This window comes from Enhydra lutris, unplaced genomic scaffold, assembly GCF_002288905.1.
Source record: "Enhydra lutris kenyoni isolate GAN:26980312 unplaced genomic scaffold, ASM228890v2 scaffoldscaffold7, whole genome shotgun sequence".
NCBI classification, from domain to species: Eukaryota; Metazoa; Chordata; class Mammalia; order Carnivora; family Mustelidae; genus Enhydra; species Enhydra lutris.
This window is the reverse complement of record NW_019154091.1, coordinates 26,164,393-26,187,602: the sequence shown is the minus strand read 5'-3', so window position 1 is coordinate 26,187,602 and position 23,210 is coordinate 26,164,393. Positions and strand designations below refer to the sequence as shown.

At 34.2% G+C, this 23,210-nt stretch overlaps 1 protein-coding gene across 1 annotated transcript in view; it reads left to right on the top strand.

Moving 5' to 3' along the window:
• Window positions 1-14,524, top strand: part of LOC111141952 (GLI pathogenesis related 1 like 1) — a 31,252-nt gene extending 16,728 nt beyond the window's left edge. Inside the window, exons 3-6 of the mRNA XM_022494834.1 lie at window positions 2,375-2,475; window positions 11,729-11,817; window positions 14,300-14,326; window positions 14,415-14,524. Coding sequence (XP_022350542.1) covers window positions 2,375-2,475; window positions 11,729-11,817; window positions 14,300-14,326; window positions 14,415-14,524 — 327 coding nt within the window. The remainder of the gene's footprint in view (window positions 1-2,374; window positions 2,476-11,728; window positions 11,818-14,299; window positions 14,327-14,414) is intronic.
• Window positions 14,525-23,210: the final 8,686 nt, after the last annotated feature.

The window sequence follows — 23,210 nt, the reverse complement described above, 5'->3', positions numbered from 1 at the left end:
GTGGCTAGTAGGAACAGCCTCGAATCCTGGGCCTGTATAAGTCTTCACATCCTTCCTCTAGTTTTTGTAGGTGGTTCTTTCCCAGGCCTCGGGTAATTTCTTCACATACATTCTGATTAATGCTCTACTAAATTGATGATGATGACTTCCTGTAGATCTCTACAGTTGTATCACAGTGAAATTTTCACCTCCCCACTACTGTATTCTCTAAACTCCTGCCTCCTTGGTCTCCCCAAACTCTCAGCTATGCCTTTCAACTGTGTGAATCCATCAAGCATCTGCTGGTTTTCCCAGATGCTTCCTCCCTCTGCCCTGTCCCGCCCAGCCATGGCATGAAAACTTTCTCAAAGCAATAATCTGGGACAATTGTACAGCCGGATCCTCTCCCCTCAACTCACAAAGGGCATTATCCTTTTCAAGATACCGGTGTCCAGTAACTTTATTTCACATTATTTTCCCAAGTATTCTCATTATTTTGGTGGGAATTTTTGCTGAGAAGTCAAAGTTGTTTTTAAGCTAAACCAGTCTTAAAAATGGCACTGAACTCTTGGAAGCTCAATTTAAGCAATAAAAAGGGCTTTCTTCTCCAAACTTACTCATCTGTATAAGATGTATTTGTATATAGTGACTTAAAGCAAGTCCTTTTTATCAGAGGAACCCTGAACAAAGAGATTAGCAACTTCCATGCTCCCCTTCTATTCATTCCTTGTCCAAAAACAGGACACTATAAATCTGGAAACCATTCTCAGGATAGATGTCTGCAAAGAATATGGTTTGGCTACTGCTAGGAAAATCAAAAGAATGGAATCCAAATGTTAGGTGTACTGATAACAAGCAGAATGTAATATCCTTAATATGCCATCAAGACTAATTCAAGGGGCGCCTGGGTGGCTCAGTGGGTTAAAGCCTCTGCCTTCGGCTCAGGTCATGATCCCAGGGTCCTGGGATCGAGCCCCGCATTGAGCTCTCTGCTTGACCAGGAGCCTGCTTCCTCCTCTCTCTCTGCCTGCTTCTGCCTACTTGTGATCTCTGTCTGTCAAATAAATAAATAAAATTAAAAAAAAAAAGACTAATTCAAAAGCCTTTATATAATCCTTCATCTCTCTTTTGCTTCAAGTCAAAAGGAACCTGTTTCCAAATACTCCTTCTCCGCTATCATTGCAACATCAAAATTGTAAGCTCACTTCACACTAATTTACACATATGCTTAAATAATTAGGAATGAGTTCATTCTTTCTACTTGTTCAGCAACTACATCTTGCTTAATGTTCTAAACAAAATGAGCTAAAAATTTCCTGCATTTACTGTTTGCCGACATTCATATTGAAGTTACAACCAATGTCCATGTTGTCACATCTAGTCCCTTTAATGAAAGTAATACATTAAAAACCTACACATAGTCAATATTTACTTTTACCATTCTCAAAGCCAAAACAGAATAATAACTTAGATATATTAAGCAAATAGAATTTCGTGGAGTAGCCATATACTCATGAACCAAATTTTAAAACAGGATTTCTTGGAAAATATATATACTTGCAGTTGTATGGCATATTAACATTTTGAAACATCCAAAAGGAAAAGGATCTTTTAAGAATCAAGCTTAACCTCACTCTACTAAGTAGGAAACTAGCTCACAACTGATGTCAATCTCTTAAGCTACACACATGGTTAGAAGCAAAACTCATCTCTTCTCTCTTACTCTTCTCTCATCTGTTACCATTATTAAAGAAACAGTAATCTTCTTCACTGTTTTCTCTCTCTCCCCTGTCTAGTTTTCCATAGGAGTCATCTTCCTTTTGATAACTTTGCTATTCTTTGCAACTAGACAAAAATAAAGATACACCATCTCTGTGGCAAGTATGTTTTGCAGAAGATTCATTACGTTCTTAATCTCTATCCTTATCTGTCTCTTGTTTACTTAACAAAGGTAAGAATGTGGTTAAGACCACAAAATTTAAAACGTGATCATAAGTGAAGTAAAATTTTTCTGAGAAAAAGAAATAAAAGTTTTTATTATTTTCATTTATAGTCTGACTTTAATATCATTTATATAATATGCCCATGGAGGAAATTAAAATATATTTCATAAGTCATCTAGAAAAAAACATAATTTTGTTTTTATGTTATATCCTCCTTTCAATTTATGAGAATTAACAGTGAGGAAAACCTACTTAGATAGCCTTCAGGAAAATAGCCTTAACAAAATAATTGTTTTAAAATTAATATTAAAAATTAAGAAAATAAACAGAGAGTAAAATAGTTATGTGCATTCATTTCTGGTAGCATGACAAAGATTATACCTTGCTCCCATAATGCATTGTTTGTATAAAGTTGTTTTGCATATTTTATTTTAAAATTCTTTTCCTTGTAGGTAGTTTGGGCCAATTCATATAAAGTTGGTTGTGCAGTAACAGTATGTCCTGGATTTGAGGGATATGAAACTGCAATGTTCATATGCAACTATGGACCTGCGTAAGTTATTTTGCTATTAAAAATATTTTAACTTAAAATACATGTTAAGAATTGTTCCCAAAATAGAATAGAACCTTACACTAAAGGGACAAGTATTTTTTTTAGACATTTTTTTTAAGATTTTATTTATGTATTTGTCAGAGAGAGTGAGCACAGGCAGAGGCAGACAGAGAAGCAGTCTCCCTGCTGAGCAAGGAGCCCGATGTGGGACTCAATCCCGGGACACTGGGATCATGACCTGAGCCGAAGGCAGCTGCTTAACCAACTGAGCCACCCAGGCATCCCGGGACAAGTATATATATATATATATTTTTTAAAGGTTTTATTTATTTATTTGACAGACAGAGATCACAAGCAGGCAGAGAGGCAGGCAGAGAGAGAGAGGAAGGGAAGCAGGCTCCCCGCTGAGCAGAGAGCCCGATGCGGGGCTCGATCCCAGGATCCTAGGATCATGACCCGAGCCGAAGGCAGCGGCTTTAACCCACTGAGCCACCCAGGCGCCCCGACAAGTATATTTTTAATAAATTTGAAGTCTCTCTCTGTAACGCTACTAAAAAAATACATTAAAATAGAAGGTGGTGAGAGAACATTACCTTATATAAAAAATTACTCCTATTATGAAATACTTAAATTTGAGAATGAAAATTATAGAAACTGTTTAACTTAAAATAAGAGAATATAAAATACATTGCCCCAGTAATATCTAAATACTTGGAACACAAAATAGGTTGGCAGATGCTTCTCTAATATGACATAATCGAGATGAGTAAATGATTGAGAATGACAGTGAAATGCACATTCTTCTAAGAAAAGAATATCATAATTTTTAATTGCCATGCTGATAATTGCATATCTAAATGGAAATACAACATGAGCCTAATGGGAGTCCCCAAAAATGAAATTCTGGAACTCTAAGCCCAATAGATCTGTACAAGGAAGAAAATAAAAATCAGTTAATAGTCCAACTCTTTTAACAACCGAAATTTTTTAAAAAAAGTACAAAAGTTAAAAACACAGGCAAAGAATAAAATATACATAATTTGCAAAAAGGATCTGAGATATGCCAAAATGGCTATGGAGAAGTACAAATGTGTATATCTCTGTATTTTCTTTGGTTGCCTCTCAATCAGTAACAAAAACAAAAATGACAAATGCATAGCTTTAAAATTTCAGGCAAAGTTCAGTTTTTATAAATACCAGAGAAATTGCAGAACTACTGAATACTTATTTATTACCATCCAAAATAGAATATATAAGGAAAAAGAATCCTAAAAAGATAAAAAGAGCACTGTTATCTGTGAGATAATTTAGGCAGAATTGATTTCCTGGAAGAGGCAAGACCAGAAAAATATTTTAAGAAATATGGCCCCAAACTTTCCAAGCTTAAGGAAAATTATAAACTCACAGAACAAGAAGGCTAACAAATCCCAAGACACAAGAAACATCAAGAAAACTGCACTGACTCACCTTATAATAAAATATTTCAGGGGGCACCCAGGTGGCTCAGTTGGTTAAGCAACTACCTTTGGCTCTGGTCATGATTCTGGAGTCCTGGGATTGAGTTCTGCATCAGACTGCCTGCTCAGCAGGGGAGTCTGCTTATCCCTCTGACCCTCGCCCCTCTCATGCTATCTCTCTCTCTCTCTCATTCTCTCTCAAATAAATAAAATCTTTTAAAAATTTTTTTCAAAAAGAGTAATAATGAGAAAATCTTAAAAGCTGCTGGAGAACTCAGACACATTACATACAGAGGGACAAAGATAAGGATGACAGCAGATTTCTCAGTGGAAGTAATGTCAGAGAGAAAACAGCAATATCTTTAAATACTGGAAGAAAAAAAAACTGTCCACTGAGAATTCTATGTTTTGAAAATATATTTTAAAATTAAAAGAATAGATTTTTTCAAACCACTGGAAATGTTAACTACATGAGGAATATATAGGATGTTTTCTTATTATTTAATTCTCTTCCAAGGATAATTGTTTAATCAAAGATAATAGCAATGCATTGTGAGAGTCACAACTACATAAAATTAAAGTATGTGATAACTATAGCATAAAGGCCAAAAGAGAAAAATCCAAGTATATTAAGGTTCTTTTACTCTGTTAAGTGCAGTAATTTAAATTGACTGTGATAAGTAAAAGATGCATACTATAGGCTCCAACTACTTAAATAATAAAATTAGTTATAGCAAAGACATCAACAAAGCAGGTAAAATTAGATTTTAAAAAATATTCACTTAATCTAAAGAAAGGCAGAAAAAAGAAAAAGGGGAATGGACAAGAACAGAGGAGATGACTAGAATAAATAAGATGATAACCTCAAACCTAACTATATCAATGCTGACTCTTTCAGACACTTTCAGCTCAGATCATGATATCACATTCATGAGATCAAGACCCACGTTGGGCTCCACATTCAGCATGGAGTCTGCTTGAGATTCTCTCTCTCCCTCTCCCTTTGCCCCTCCCCCCCACACACATTCACTATCTCTCTCTCTCTCTCTCTCAAAATAAATAAATAAAATATTTTTAAAAAATAATCACATCAAATTTAAATGATACAAACACCAATAGAAAAGGCACAGATTCCAAGATTAGATAAGAAATCAAGAACCAATTATATGCTGTCTACAAAAGCACACTTTATTTTTTTGTGATTTTATTTTTAAGTAATCTTCATACCCAATGTGGGGCTCAAACTCACAACCCTGAGATCAAGAGTCACAAACTCCACTGACTGAGCCAGCCACGTGCCCCTATGCAAACACAGTTTAAATATAAAGATAGAAATAATGAAAAATCAACCCAAGAAAAAAATATGTAAAGAACATAAGTACATGGAGGTTAAATAACATGCTATTAAACAATGAATGGGTCAACCAAGAAATCAAAGGAGAAATATAAAAAATACATGAAGACAAATGGAAAATGAAAACACAATAGTCCCAATCTTTGGGATACAGCAAAAGCTATTCTAAAAGGGAAGTTTATAGCAAGACAAGCCTACTTTGAGAAGCAAGAAAAATCTCAAATAAACAACTTAACCTAACACCTAAAAGAGCTCAAAAAGGAAAACACAACTCAAAACCAGCAAAAGAAAGGGAATAATAAAGATTAGAGCAGAAATAAATAAAATAGAAACTAAAAACCGAACCAAAACAAAAAGACCCAATAGAAAAAAAACAATGAAACCAGAAACAAATTTCTAAAAAAAAAAAAAAAAAAATAAAAAACCTTAAACAAAACCAAAAAAAAAAAAAAAAAAAGAAAAGAAAGAAAAAAAGGAAGGAAGGAAGAAAGACTCAAATAAACAAAATCATAAATGAAAGAGGAGAAATAACTAATACCACCAAAATACAAAGGATTATAAGACAATATTATGAGAATTATATGCCAACAAATTAGACAACTTAGAAGAAATGGATAAATTCCCAGAAACATATAACCCACGAAAACTGAAGCAGAAAAAAAATAGAAAATTCGAACAGACTGATTACCAGTCATGAAATTCAACCAGTAATCAAAAACTCCAAACCAACAAAAGTTCAGAACCAGATAGCTTCACAGGCAAATTCTACCAAACATTCAAAGAAGAGTTAATACCTAGTCTTCTCAAACTATTTCCCCCCAAAGAAGGAAAACTTCCAAATGCATTCTATGAGACTATTACCTTGATACCAAAACCAGATAACAAAACCACAAAAAAAGAGAACTATGAGCCAATAACTCTGATGAACATAGATTCTAAAATTCTCAACAAAATGTTAGCAAACCGAATCTAACAATACATTTAAAAAATCATTCACCACAATCAAGTGGGATTTATTCCTGAGATACAAAGGTGATTCGGTATTCACAAATCAATATACTTGTGTCACATGAGTAAGAGAAAAGATAAAAAACATGATTGTATCAATAGATGCATAAAAAGTACTTGACAAAGTACAACATTCATTCATGATTTAAAAAAAAAAAACCCTCAACAAAGTTGGTTCAGAGGGAACATACCTCAACATAATAAAGGCCATATATGAAAAACCCACAGCAAACATCATACTCAATGGTAAAAAGAAAACTGTGAGTTTTTCTCCTAAAATCAGGAATAAGACAAGGATGTCCACTCTCAACACTTTATTCAACATAATACTGGAAGTCCTAGACACAGCAATCAGATAAGAAAAAGAAATAAAAGGCTTCCAAATAGGTGAGGAAAAAGTAAAACTTTCACTATTTTCAGATAACATGACACTATACATAGAAAACCCTAAACTCCACCAAAAAAACTACTAGAACTGATAAATGAATTCAGTAAGGTTGCAGGATACCAAATCAATGTACAAAAATCTGTTGCATTTCTATACACTAATAATGAAGTAGCAGAAAAAGAAATCAACATTGACAACAATCCTATTTACAGAAACACCAAAAATAATAAGGGGCACCTAGGTGGCTCAGTTGGTTGAACATCTCACTCTTGATCTCAGCTCTGGACTTATTCTCAGGGTCATATGTTCAACACCATGTTGAGCTTAAAAATAATACAATGATAATAAAAGCATCCAGGAACTTAACCAAGGAGATGAAAGACTATAAAACATTGATTAAAGAAACAGAGAACACGAAGAAATGGAAAGACATTCCATTTCATGGATTGGAAGAACAAATATTGCTAAAATGACTATGCTACCCAAATCAATCTACAGATCTGATGTAGTCATTATCCAATACCAATAGCATTTTTTACAGAGCTAGAACAAATAACCCTAAAGTTTGTAGAGAATTACAGAAGACCTCAAATAGCCAAAGCAATCTTGAAAAAGAAGAACAAAACTAGAAGTATCACAATCCTAGATTTTAAAATCTACTACAAAGCTATAGTAATAAAAACAGTATGGTACTGGCACAAAAAGACACAAAATAGGGAGCCCAAAAGTAAACCCAAAATTATATAGTCAATTAATCTTTGACAACGAAGCAAGAATATGCAATGGGAAAAGTGTCTTCAATAAGTGGTGTTGGAAAAACTGGACAGCTACATGTAAATGAATGAAACTGGACCACTTTCTTACACCATACACAAAAATAAACACAAAATGGATTAGGGACCTAAATGTGAGACCTGAAAACAAAAATTGTAGAAGGGAGCACAGGGAGTAATTTTTCTGACCTCGGTCATAGCAACATTTTTCTAGATATGTCTCCTAAGACAAGAGAAACAAAAGTAAAAATAAACTATTGGGACTGTATCAAAATAAACAGCTTCAGCACAGTGAAGGAAACAATAAAACTAAAAGACAACCTAATGAATGGGAGAAGGTATTTGCAAATGATGTATCTAGTAAAGGGTTAATATCCAAAATGTATAAAGAACTTACACAATGCAACACACACACAAAACCAAAAATGGGTCAAAGAAAAAAAAATGGGTCAAAGATAGGAACAGGCATTTCTCCAAAGAAGACAGACATGTGGCCATTAGACCCATGAAAAGATGCTTAACATCACTTATCACCAGGGAAATGAAAATCAAAACCACAATGAGATATCACCTCATACTTGTCAGAATGGCTAAAATCAAAAATTCATGAAACATGGGGCACCTGGGTGGCTCAGTGGGTTAAAGCCTCTGCCTTCGGCTCAGGTCATGATCCCAGGATCCTGGGACCAAGCCCCACATCGGGCTCTCTGCTCGGCAGGGAGCCTGCTTCCTCCTCTCTCTCTGCCTGCCTCTCTGCCTACTTGTGATCTCTGTCTGTCAAATAAATAAATAAAATCTTTTAAAAAATATACTCATGAAACAAATAGTGTTGGTTAGGATGTGGAGAAAAAAAGAACCCTCATATGCTATTGGAGGGAATATAAACTTGTATAGTCACTGTGGAAAACAGCATGGAGATTCCTCAAAAAATTAAAAATGGAATTACCATATGATCCAATTATTCCAATACTGACTCTTGATTTTGTCTCAGGTCATGATCTCAGGGTTGTGAGAGAGACCTGCATCACGTTCCACACTGAGCATGAAATCTGCTTAAGGTTCTCTCACCCTCTCTCTCTGCCCTTCCTCCAATACTCACACATGCAGTCTCATGTGTGTTCTCTCTTTTCTCTTAAAAAAAAAAAAAAAGACAGTAGGGTTAATCAATCAAGAGGCAACCTGGTGAAATGGAAAAATTCCTCCAAGGACACAAATGAAATAAGGAAAACCGTAGAGCAGTATCTCCTGTGAATATATGTATAAAAATCCTAAACAAAATTTAGCATTTGAATCCATCAATATGGTAAAAGGCTAAGACAACTTTTTTTTTTTTTAATTTTTATTTATTTATTTATTTATTTGACAGAGAGAGATCACAAGCAGGCAGAGAGGCAGGAAGGGAAGCAGGCTCCCCGCTGAGCAGAGAGCCTGATGTGGGGCTTGATCTCAGGACCCCAGGATCACGACCTGAGCCTAAGGCAGAGGCTTAACCCACTGAGCCACCCAGGTGTCCCTACTAAGACACCTTTTTAAATGGAGTTTGTTCCAGGAATATAGAGGTGGTTTAACATTCTAAATACATCAATCAATGTAATTTACCACATTAATCAACACAAAAATAAAGATCACATGATCATCTCAATAGATTGAGAAAAAGCTAAACATTCATTCCTGATAAAAGCTCTTAGAAAACTGGGAATAGAAGGGAACTTCTTAAACCTAATAAAGGACAGCTGTGAAAAATCTATATGTACTATTATACCAATACTAATAAAAATTTCTCTGAAGTACCAGGGAGTAAATATATTAAGCTTTGCATGCCATATATGTTGTTACTTTCATCTTTGCTTTTTTTTTTTTCATCTTTGCTTTTATTTTGTTTTAAAGAACCCATTAAAAATATTTAAAAAATTATTTGCTTGCAGCCCGTACAGAAGCAGGCCAGACTTGGACTATGGGCCATAATTTGCTGACTTCTAGTTTATAAGTCTATATTAAAAAAAAAAAAAATCTGTGAAAATTCTTCCAAAACTAGTAAGTGAACTTGGTAATTTTCAGGACACAAGATCAATATATAAAACTCAGTTACATGTCCGTACACTAGCAATAAATAATCATAAATTAAATTTAAAAACAATACCATTTATAACAGCATCAAAAAATAAAAATTATCTAGGAATAACCTGGCAGAAAACATGAAAGACTTCTACACTGAAAACTATACAATATTCATGACAGAAATTAACAAAGATACAAATAATTGGAGAGATTATATGCTGTTAATGAATTAAGACTCAATATTGTCAAGACATAATTTTTACTGATCTATAGACTCAATATAATTCAATAAAAATTCCAGATTTTTATTGTAGAAATTGACAAACTGATCATAAATTTCATATGGAAGTGAAAAGGACTTTTAATAGCCAAATCAACTCTGAAAAAAATTTTTTTGAAGGGCTAACACTATTTTATTTATTTATTTATTTATTTATTTATTTATTTATTTATTTTGAGAGAAGAGAGAGAGCACAAGCGGGGAGAAGAAGCATAGAGAGAGGGAGAAGCAGACTTCCTACTGAGCAGGGAGCCCAATGCCAGGCTCCATCCCAAGACCCTGAGATCATGACATGAGCTGAAGACAGATGCTTAACTGACTGAACCACCCAGATGCCCCAGAAGGGCTAACACTATTGTTTTCAAGAATTATTAATGCTAGAGTAATCACAACTGATATACAGTTAAACAAATAGATCAGTGGAACAGAATGTGGGGTCCAGAAATAAACCTATACATGGTGGTCTACGTATGTTCAACTAATTTTCCCAAAATGCACAAAGGCAATGCAGTGGAAAAAAATTTTTTTAATAAACGGTGCTGGTACTGTTTGCCATTCATATATAAAAAACAAAAGCAAACTCAGGTCTATACAACATACAACCTATAATAATTAACTCAAAATGGATCATAAACCTAAGTGTAAAACCCAAAATGTAAAACTATTAGAAGAAAACACAGATGAAATCTTTGTGACCTTAAAATAGCCAGATTTTTTTAGCTATCACGTCAAAACCATGACCCATAAAAGAAATAATTTGGATTTCATTAAAATTTAAAATTAATGCTATTCAAAGACACTGGTAAGAGAATAAAAAAACAACCTACTATAGACTAGAAGAAAGTCTTTGTAAAGCTTATCTAATAAAGGGCTTATATCAAGAATATAGGATGAACTCTCACAATTCAAATTAGAAAAACTTAAAACTCAGTTTTTTTTTTAAGTGCACAAAAGATTAACAAAGAAGACATGCAGATGGCAAATTAGCACATGAAAAAATGCTCAACATCATTAATCATTAGGGAAACACAAATTAAAACCACAATGAATGTCATTACACAGTTAGAATGGTTAAAGACTGGCCAATCCAAGCCCTGACAAGGAAGTGAAGCAACCAGAATTCTCTGCACTCTGGTAGAAATATAAAGTGTTACAACAACTTTGTAAAAACTGTGTGGAAGTTACTTAAGAAGTAAAATATGCATCTACCATATGATCTATTCATTCCTTTTATCCAAGGAAATGTAGGTCCATGTTAGGTCCATGTAAAGACTTATATATGAAAATTCAAAATGTGCATAGTAACTGTATTTGGAATAAACCAAATGTCCATCAACAAATGAATAGATAAATTGCCACATATTTTTAATGGGATACTACTCGTGTTATTAATGTTTTTCTTTGTGTACTCTAGGCAATTAACACTTTTTAAAGCCTTCCACAGATACAGAGATGGGGAGGAAAGCAGTTTGTTAAAATGTAGCAACTTATTTTATTGAAAAACAGGCATAATAGCTACCAAGTCTTATTGATACATCACCAAGAGAACTAGATAAGAACTATGGTACCGAACATAAAGCATATGTTTCTCCTTGCAATTTAAATTTTTATTGTATTTACAAAATCAAGTGATAATCATAGTGTTTACAATAAAAATTTTGTGACTGTCAACATGCATAATTACATTGGGTTCACATCTAATTTGTATTTTACAGAATATTCAAGAATATAACTGCTACGTGGATTAGGGACATCCTGTAAACAGTTTTAATTGTTTCTTTTTACCAAAAAAAAAAAGGAGCACAAAATTGGGACCAAAGTTATTTTTCCTTTTAAACATTCATGAGTGAGTGACCAAAACAACTTGCATAAATTCATGCACAACATTAGAGAAATTAATAGCCATTTGGCTAATCAATTATTCTCTTTTTACAGAGGAAATTATCCAAATCAACCTCCTTACACTAAAGGAATATCCTGCTCTTTGTGTGCAGAAGAAGAAACTTGTATAAAGAACCTCTGCCGTAAGCAAAAAGGAAAAAAAATAATCATGACATTCTATTTGGAGACCAGTTTCCATAAATTAATTGTATTTTAAAATTTGGATCCTCAAGTATATAAGGAATTACTGACAATATTCCTCTTTGCTGCTATATGGTGATAGAAATCATTTGTCATAAATTACCATATTTAAACTCAGATGATCCCTCCCTACTTCACTGATTATTTTTCCTCTCAAACTTAAGGACAGACAGGAGTAAGGTATAACTGTGATCCAGTTTGCTACTATACTAAAAATATCTGTTCATTGAAATGTTTCTTATTTGTAATTGCTCTCAATCACCTCCATTTATTAGTTATTATCAAAATAGTGACGCATGTAGAAGTAATACATTAATCAATGTACAAATTAATTGTGATTTAAAGTTAATATGTTTCTCTTCCATTATCAGTCTTTTGGTTCTCAGAACAAAGATTTTTTTTTTAAAGATAAGTGCATAAATTCTTGATTGAAAAAATTTTCAGTGAAACAGTGAAGAGAGGAGATGATCTGAAAACTGTAAAAAAAAAAAAAAAGATGATGATTATGATGATTTCGTGCCATGAGAGAAAACAGACACAAAAATAATGCATATTAAATGATTTCATTTATATAAAGTTCAAATATTGGGCAAAACTAATCTACATTTGGAGTCAGGATAGTGGTTACCTTTAGTGACCAAAAAAGGAGTTAATTAAATAGAATAGGTTACAAGAAGGTCTTTCCAAACCTATGCTATGTTTACCTACATGTGTTCACTTTGTAATAATTTATCAATCTTTCCATTTATGAGGCATGTATACTTTCATATTGGTATTTACTTCAGTTAAACAATGAATTAGAAGTATTAGAATAATTTTAAATTTCATTCAAAGCAGTTTAAGAAATAAATTCATTGTATATCTCCTATTTGCAAACTAATGTTTTTTAGTTAAAGGGACATAAAGATAACAATGATACACTTTTTTTTTTTAACCTTCCCCTTCCTGCCCAGTATCCAAGCCACTGTCATTTCTTGCCTGAGCTAGTAATCTCCCACTTCTCTTCCTTCTCCAAACTGTTTTACAGAAAGAAAATCCAGGTCAAATTGTTTTCTTAAAATTCCTCAATTGCTTCTTACTCCAGTTAAAGAAAAATATGATTCTGTTCCAAGGCCAGTAAGTCCAGTTATGATCACTCTGGCTCTTGCTTCATTTTGTTGTACTTTATCTGGATTTTCCACTTTTACTTAATGAGGACTTTTTCTGTCATGAGCTTCTCCATCCCAAGATTCAAGCAGTTATCAAAAATGGATCTCCAAGACAGCACCACATAAGCTGCAAAGGTTACAATAAGCTTTGCTACCTGGTAGGAGGTGTTCCCAACTTGTTTCTCTTCTAATTGTTCAGAAATCATGCAGCTCTTCCTCAACCTTTGCTCTTGCAATTAACCACGGGATAAGTTTATTAGTTCCACAGAGGACCTTGAAATTATGGTTGGAATTAAATATAAATATATTTGTAAAGAATTAACATCTTTGGGATGCCTGGGTGGCTCAGTCAGTTAAGTATCTGCCTTCAGCTTAGGTCATGATCTCAGGGTCCTAGAATCCAGCCCCGCATCAGGTTCCCTGCTTCTCCTTCTCCTCCCTGCTCCTGTTCTCTCTCATTATCTCTGTCTCTGTCTCTCTCTCTGTCTCTCTCCATTAAATAAATAAGTACATAAATAAATAAATAAATATTAACATCTTTGCTGTGGTATGGTTCCACTTATCTAAGTCCTATGACTTTTGATTTGTGCCTTTCCTCTTTTTTTGTTGTTCAGTGTTTATATAAAGCCAATTTTTAGTTTTGTTGACTTCCTTTTTGAAAGATGGGAGCAGATTAACAAGAAACTTTCTGCCTTTACTTTTCTGTAAGGAAAGTTTATTTTTTCCTGATAACTATTATATCTAAAGCCTAGAATTATGTTCAATACATAGTACACACTCAAAAAGTGAATAAATGAATTGAATTAAATGAATTCTTAACAAACTGTAGGATCTTGTTAAATAGAGGGAAAAAATTTAATGACGAAAAGACACAGAGCAAAATTTGGAGCAGGAGCCACACCAGAAATGAGATATTTAATAGAGGGCTCTGGGTACCAAGAAGTCAACATGAGGGAATTACATTCTTTTTCACAGAATTTAAATGGACATGGCAGAATGCTACAAGTAAAGTCAACTACTTTATTTAGTTTTGTCAATTTTAGTGTTTTTTTTCCCTTCAACACGAAAGCTTCTCTAGAAATATCTGTTGACATGACTTTCTGGCAGAGGGCATCATATAGATTTTTAAGCACTGTGGAATTTGGGGAGGAAGCTTTCATTTTCTTAAGTTAAACTAAGTTTAAAGCCAAACTAAGTTTCCTAAGTTTATCTTATTTAAAAAACCAGAAAAGCAAGTGAATGCCCTTAATTCTATAATTTTTTTTGTCTACCTTAGGTAATAAAGAGCTTGATGAATCTGAAAGTACGTATCAAACTATTTCAATATTGATTCAATTACTTCCTCCCCTTGAAACTAAATGGAGCTTTCAACTGTTGTGTTTTATTGACAGACTATCCAGATTGGAATCCACAGGGGACAGCACCTCAGCAGATATCATGTAACCCATTGTGCCTAGTTTCTGTTCTTCTTGAGACTATTTTAATTATCATTTATATATAAGAAAAGTTCTCAAATGTGACAATAAATAGTTTATGGCTAAACATAAAACTCTCATCAGTTTAATTCTTTAAAACTTCTACACTCTTGTCTGTTACCTAAATTTAATGTCTGATTTTAACAAAAGATGTATTGAGTATAGAAGGGTAGCAGTAAAAAAAGAAAAAAATTAAGGTTTCTCTTTTTTTAAATACAATTTTACATTGCATCAAGAGTCCCACTCTCTAGTTTTCTAGATTGTCATTTTATTTTTTTAATTTTTTTTTAAGATCTTATTTCTTTATTTGACAGAGAGAGATCACAAGTAGGCAGAGAGGCAGGCAGAGAGAGAGGAGGAAGCAGGCTCCCTGCTGAGCAGAGAGCCCGATGCAGGGGCTCGATCCCAGGACCCTGAGATCATGACCTGAGCCAAGGCAGCACCTTAACCCTCTGAGCCACCCAGGCGCCCTAGATTGTCATTTTAATTATAGGACACTTAAAGAACATTTCAGATATTAGGCATTTTCCTTACATTCCAGTAGTTTCCTTTAAGAATACAATTAACATTATTCAGAAAAAAAAATGTTATTAAGGAAAGTTTCAGATAGCATGTAATGTCATACAATAGTTGGAGAAATGGATGGGAAAAGATTAAATTGATTAATTTAATTGATTAAAGGGAAATCAATTAAATTTTAAACCTCTGAAAGGTAAATGTATGTTCTTTTAGGAGATTTTATTTTAAAATGTGACCTTATAAAATAATAGGATACAGACAGTATAACTTTTAAAACCTACACAACTGGAGTAGAGTTAACACCACCTCTACAAACCAAAGAATCAGTCAATTCTGCCATTTCTTTTGTCTGAAGACAAAAAACAAAAACAAAAAAAAACAAAAGAAACTATTCAATTAATTCAGTTTCAAAAATCAGTTTTGTTGAATTGTTGACCTCTATGGGCTAAACTACCTAGATCTTTTTCTTCTCAACTAAAGCAATCACCAACCTCCTCAGATATAAATATTAAAAATCATTTTAAAATATATTTTTAAACAGACATTTTTTAAAGAGAGAGAGAGAGCAAGCAGGAGAGGAGCAGAGAGAGAATGTTAAGCAGACTCCATGCTCAGCATGGGGTCTGACATAGAACTTGATTTCATGACCCTGAAATCATGCCTGAGATGAAATTAAGAATTATATGCTTAACTCACTAAGCCATCCAGGAACCCCCAAATGTATTTTTAACATGATTGAGAGTTATTTTGTTTATATTGCTAAATATCTAAGAATCTCCACATATCTGGATGATTATTGCTATTCTTTAAAAAAAAAAAAAAAAGCCAAATGATTTTATATTTCAAATCTGTTTGTATTAGGGTTCTCCAGAAAAACAGAACCAACAGAGAAAGACGGAGACAAAGAGAGGGGAAAGATTCAATAGAATTGGCTTACATGACCATAAGCTAGCAAGTCTGAAATCTGTAAGGCAAGTTGGCAGGGTGGAAATTCAAGTAAGAGTTGCTGTTGTAGTCTTGTGTCTGAGGTCTTAGAAATCAGGCAGAATTTCTATGCTGCAATCTGAAAGCAGAACTCTTTCTTCAGGAAATCTCTTTGCTCTGAATGCCCTCAACTGATTGGATGCAGCCCACCCTCACATGGAGGGTAATCTGTTTTATTTAAAGTCAACTGATTGTAAAGTTAATCATACCTAAAAAATAACTTTACAACAATAGCTAGATTAGTGCTTCACCAAACACTTGCCATCATAGTCTAGCCACACTGACACATAGAGTGTCACCACAGTCTAGCCATACTGATACATTTAAAATTAACCATCACACTAATATTTGTCATCATCTTTATGGAATCATTATCTTTTTGGTAAACTACTGCTATTTGTTTAACTATTGCATTGTTAAAAATTCAGATCCATAATTACTCCTTAACTTGCAGTTTGAAATAAGTGAAAGGTAAGCTGACACATATACATATATTTTGTGTTGTCTTCATGGATTTTTTGAATTAAATTTTTTCATGAATAATTAAAATATCCTCTGATTTTTAATATAATCATCTCCTTATCTTCTTCAGACACCTTATTCATCCAAAAGCATGTTTCCTTAAATCAGATTAACTTAAGTTCTACAGAACACATAAAAAATTAATTTTTATAGATTATATTCTCTGATTTTGAAGAAATAGTTCTCAGAATATTAAATTGGCACTGCTATGGAAACTTGCAAGTAGTGGTATTTCTTAGAAAAGGGGTCTCTATTTGCAGAGTTCTCTACAATGAAGTGTGAACAGAAGCTCGGTAGCTGGAGTGCCTCTGCCTTTCTGAGTGGGGCTTCCTCTCATTGGCAAGAAGAAAAATTCTGGGTCAAGGAGTTGTCTTTTTTTTTTTTTAAGATTTTATTTATTTGACAGACAGAGATCACAAGTAGGCAGAGAGGCAGGCAGAGAGAGAGGAGGAAGCAGGCCCCCTGCTGAGCAGAGAGCCCGATGTGGGGCTCGATCCCAGGACCCTGAGATCATGACCTGAGCGGATGACAGAGGCTTAACCCACTGAGCCACCCAGGCGCCCCAGGAATTGTCTTTTCTATTCCTTATGATCATATCCACAGACTCTTCAAAGGACATGTTGGGAGGCCTGACATCATTTGCAATTCTTTTACTCTGAGAAAATCTTGTTCTTAATAGTGACCTTAAGTAATTAACCCTCATTTCACTCAGTTTGCCATTACTATACAAACTGCTCTGGGTTTGGCCTTTTCAATTTACTGAAGGCAGTTAACTCAGAATTTAAACAGTGCATTCTTTTCGGGGGATCCTCTTCTCCTACTAGGCTATGTTCGAAATTCCCACAAATTTAACTAATCACTTGGCGGTAAACTCATCAGACTCATCAGTCGTAGCTGGGCCAGGTTTATCACATTCCTACCCCCTGGGAAGGATCAGAAACAGATGGATTTAAACAGCAGTCTCTACAGTTTTTTGATTATGCATCCTTATCAGTAAAATATACAGATAGACAGACAGACTGCTCAACAGTCCTGCTTTGCCTGGGACTGAGGAGTTTTCAAGGACACAGAAAAACACACTAAACCCAGGGCATTCCTTAACAAGTCAGGGAGTTGGTGACTCTGTCCTGGTGGCTCAGGGGGCTGGGCCTCAGCTGCCAGCTTGGGTCGTGGTCTCAGGGTCCTAGGATTGAGCCCCACATAGGGCTCTCTGCTCTGTGGGGAGCCTGCTTCTCCCTCTCTCTCTACCTACCTCTCTGCCTACTTGTGATCTCTCTCTCTCTCTGTCAAATAAATAAATAAAATCTTTTAAAAAAAAGTATACATATATCATCTAATTACATGTATTATGTGTAGTTGTATAATAGAGCAATATATATTTTAAATACTCAAAAACTGAACCTGAAAGGGATCACATAATAATGAATTAAAAAATAAGTGCTAAAGAGAGGTTTGTGCCAGGAGGATGGTAAGAATCAACTGATAACTCGGGATACCTGGGTGCTTCAGTCAGTTAAGCATCTGTCATAGGCTCAGTTCATGAACCCAGGGTCCTGGATTGAGTTCCTCATCAGGCTCCTTGCTTAGCCCGTAGCCTGCTTCTCCCTCTGCCTGCCACTCCCCCTGCTTGTTCTCTCTTTTTTTCTCTCTCTCTGACAAATAATTTTTTTTTTTAAAGAATCAACTGATACTGTTTGTTTGCACTTGTGTCTTTACAACTATAATTAATCTGCAATTTCCTTTCAGCAAGACATGTGATCATTTGGTAATGGTTGGCTTAGTTAAAACCAGGTAATATACTCTGTAATTAAATCTATGCAGGTTGATATACTGCAACAAAAGAAATAAACAAATCCCCAAATCATCACTCCCTGTAGAACTCCCATTTTTCCTCAGGAAAGCTATATACTACTTGCTATTGCTCCCTGTCAAAAAATGCCAAGGATTCACCTGTACACACTGGATTTGCTCCTTATCAAAATAACTCAATATGTATTAAAAATGCATAACATGTCTGACACCATACTATTGGTTAAAAATTTATTTTAGTCCTTGTCAAATTAGTAAAAATGAGGTAGTGTTTATTAATAGTATTAATTTAATAATAGTAATACCTAACACTAAGTAAGGTTTACAATGTGCCAAGCACTAAGTGCTTCACATATAATTATATAGTCCTCTTAATCCTGTGAGGTAGATGCTATTACTTTTCATTTCTTGAACTACTAGTAGGTTTAAACATATTTTTATAAACTTCATTCAGATTTACAAATATATTTTTTGAGAGTTAAGATGGTGTGAGGGAAGACTCTCCTTTGGTCAAGGAGTCCAAGGAGTCATTGCATATATACAACCACTCTAAATAAATACTGACCTCAAGAATACAGAAGTAATATAAATTTAGGAGTCAAAATTTCATATAAATATTCCCAGATTTATGTTCAATTTTATGCCTTTGACTTTTAGATAGAGATATACTATATTTTATTTCCTGAGGCCTAAACTCATCCTGGAAGCTGGTTATATACAGTAAAATTTTATCTATATGTGAGAATGATAGATGTAGCATGAAATTTCCACAGTTTCTGGCCTTTTTTTTTTTTTTTTTGTCAATTGCCTACTTATCCCCTTTATTTTTCTAATTGTGTTGTTCATTTTCTTAGGAATTTTAAATGATTCTTAAATGTATCTTGATGGTACATCCATGATTTTAATGCTTTGATATTTATCTAGCTGATATCTTTCTCAGTTGTTCTCTATTTACATTTTAATGAACTAACATCCATCTTTCCATTTGGGAATGTTCATCTTATTTGTGCATCATTTTGGTTTTTCTCTTATAATGGTTCTCATGCACCATTATTATAATTTGAATTTTTGGAATTATAGAACAGATCTATCAAGTGAAGACTGATATAAAAGTGAAAGAATAAGAGTAAAGTAAAAGCAGCATGTCTCCTCAATAATATCTCCACGGACAACAAAATAATCTTTGACCTATTGCATGATCATTCTTCTTAAGTGTACATAAAAAATGTATTTTTAAACTTGTTAGTTTTTATCAAAATCAGAGTGTAGAATTAGAGTATTTTCCCCTAAAATTTCAAGCACAATGTACAGAAACCGAAAACAACCCCAAAGACATCTGAGATAAGCAAGAGGCTGAAAGTCTGTATCCTAAAATTACCCATACTTTTCAAGTGAAGCCAATATCTCTGTAGACACAACAGAAAAGTAAATCAGTATTCAAAAAGAATATCTGCAGCAGAACTTTAGTAAAATAAATAATTTAGTGATAATTTATTTTTCACATTGCTTGTAAAGAAATAGATGATTCTGTCAATACACTTTAACAATTCCAATGCCTTCAAGAAATTTAATGAGTTAAATTATATCACCACTTTCAAGATTAAACAAGTTAAAACTCTTTGAGGGCTAGATGAATAGGCTAAAATTTCAAAGTTCAAAAAGTCACAAGCTATAAGAAATTATGAGAAATGAACACATCTTTTAGTACCACTGAGGAGAAGAATTTCCTTTCCTATTCATGGTCCTTCTGGCTGGACTAAGAATTAAATTGTCCTGAGACAGATTAACAAAAGAAAATCAAACTTGATTTTGTATGTATGGGGAATCCAAACAGAAATAGAAATTCCAAAGACAGGCAAAATAAGGTATATATATCATTCTGAACTAGGGAGAAGGGGACAGAGATCTGGATCTCAAAGAGAAGGAGTGCAATTCACAGGAAGATCAAAAAGTAAATGTTTAATAAATGTTTGCTGGGCCTTTCAGAAACAAGGGGACATAGAAGACTTTGATCAAACAGACCCTGCTAGGTTCCTCCCTGTCTATCAAAACTAGTTCATAGTATAATGTATTAATCTATGGCAATAACTCTCTTCCTGGAGCAGTCCTCTATCTAAATTCTTTATAGATACCTCACGGTTGCAGGGAGATGAAGAGCTTTTCTTGAATCTGCTGGGGTTTGATTGTTTTTGAACTCAAACTAGTCTTCATGCTAAAGTGTCCCATCTTGGGACAGCCTGCCCAAGGCCTCTGATATAGACTCTGTGATTTTAATACATAAAATGTTAAACAGTGGTTAAATAATCCTCAAATATAACATGCCCCTTTAAATTTTTTGAAAAATGTATTTTAGAATGTAATACATTTGAAATGTTTCTTGTATGGAGTACATGATGTGGACCAATTCACTGAAAGACTGAATATTTTGCAAAACATTCTCAGCAAACCCAACCTTCTTTCTACACAAAACAAGCTACCTGGCTTTATGGGCCCTTTCTCTGTACTTCCATTTTAGTCACTTGGGTTTAAAAACTAGCTCTACCATATACTGGCTGGTGACTTTAGACCAATTACGTGACCTCTTTTTCTGAGTTTTCCATCTGTAAAACAGATAATCATAGTGTCTGTTTCTTAAAGCATTTATGATTTAAATGAATTGATATTTTCCAATAAAATAGCCCCAGATAGTTCTGGAAACACTAGTGACAAATATACAATATACACTAGTGACAATTATACTGTGAATGTAACTGCCACTGAATTTTACACTAAAAATGGTTAAAATGGTAAATTTTATGGTAATGTGTATTTTACCACAATAAAAAAAATTAAAAAATAAAATAAAATAGTGCCTGTCACAAAGTAAGAATTTTTTAAAGAAACTAAAAGTAGCATTTACTGGGGCATGTAGGTGGCTTAATTGATTGAGCATCTGATATCAGCTGGAGTCATGATCTCCGGGTCCTGAGATGGAGCCAGCATCAGGCTCCAAACTCAATGGGGAATCTACTTCTTCATCTCCCTCTCCCTTTGCCCCTTCCCCTGCTCATGTTCTCTCTCTCTCTCTTTCTAAAATAAGTAAAATCTCTTTTAAAAATAGCATTTACTACTCTGCATCATAATTATTAGTTTATTTGTATCACCCATAACTAAAAGCTTCATATGGATAGACTACATATTTAATTTGTTCAGCATTTATAACTCTAACACCTCTCAGGGACTCAGACATATAGGAGGTCCTAAAGAAATACCTATGACTGAGTGTGGTGTCCAGCAATAGGTTGCCTAAGAGACAGTAACTTCCTTCTTGGTATAATTATTTAAGGAGAAGTATAATGATCTCCTATTAGTGATGTGTCAGAGCGTCTGACCAATACATAGGACTAGTAAAATTGTCTAAAATTTCTTCCTAATCTAAGATTGCATTATACTATTTATCTTGTGCCTTGATACAGCAATTTTCATAATCTAACAACAGTACCAACATAATAAAGGAATTCCATCTTTCACTACGTGCCACCTCCATCCCTATAATATGCTCTGCTGGTACTAAAACACTTGTAGTCTTTTCAGATCTCCTGGTATATTTACATGCTCTTTTCCCTTTGCTTAGAATGTGCTCTGTCTCATGTATGCTTCACATTCTTGAAGTCACGTTCTCTAGAAAGGCTTCCATGGTCCTCAAAAAGGGTGTTAATTGTCCCATACATGCTGCAACAGCATTTTGGTTTTGTTTTTATCACATGTTATAAGAGTTACCAATTTGCTAGTTCTCCAAACTATAGGCTATTTGGCAGCAGAGTCTGGGTCTTTCTCAATTATCTAACACATTGCCTGGTAATAAACACTTATTAGAAGTATAACAGCATGAATGAAACCATCTTGTGAGGTCTACTGCTTTCAATTGTATACATCATCATTTTTTAAAAGATTATTTATTTTAGAGAGAAAGAGAGACAGAGCAAGACGAAGACAGGAGGGAGAGAGGGAGAGGAAGAGAATCTCAAGCTGACTCCTTACTGAGAGGGGAGCCCAAGTTGAGACTTGATCTCACCACCCCAGATTATGACCTGAGCAGAAACCAAGAGTCAGAGGCTTAACCCACTGACCCACCCAGGTGCCCCTGTACATTATAATTTTTGAAAGCACATTTTAAAATATATTTTGACCAGCCAGATGTCAATGCTTTCTTTGTGGCAAAATTCTGTCCCAGTGTCCGTGATTTCAAGTACCTCTTTAATGCTATGGAGCACGGTTTGTTATATGCAAATGTGTATCCCAAGCCAAATATGTGCTTTTATTTTGTGCCTAGAACTTATACTCCTCAAAGCAAGTTTTCTTTAGCAAAATGTTTGAAGGCAAAGAGACCAAGCCAAAATCTGCTAAGACAACTAGCCATTTTGTCTGAAACAAAGAAATGAAAACAAAAACTGAGTTCTTACCAACTGTGAACAAGACAATTTGTCAGAGATGATTAACTCTGATATTATAGGCTGTCTATACAGATCTGCTGAGATGAAATGAAAATACCTTAACCTTACGAGAACTTGATGTTTCCTACTCTACCCCCTACAAGCCAAGCTTTCCAGTCTTCCATTTATTCTGTAGTTCCTCACAAAAGATTATTAAAACACTAACACAAAAATCTCAGTGAGGAAATCCGAATTAAAGAGGAAATGCCTTTGTCCATGAGGATAAGAAAGGGTGCATCCCACACTAAATTTTCAACTCAAGAGGCAAGAATGGAATTAAAAGATCTACTGAATTTTCAACAGTATCAAAGAAGAATGCTCATTTCCCCTTGCATAATTAGAAAGTTCCTCAAACATGTTCATTATTCAGCAACTGGCATTCAGTACAGATGGCTCATTAATAAAC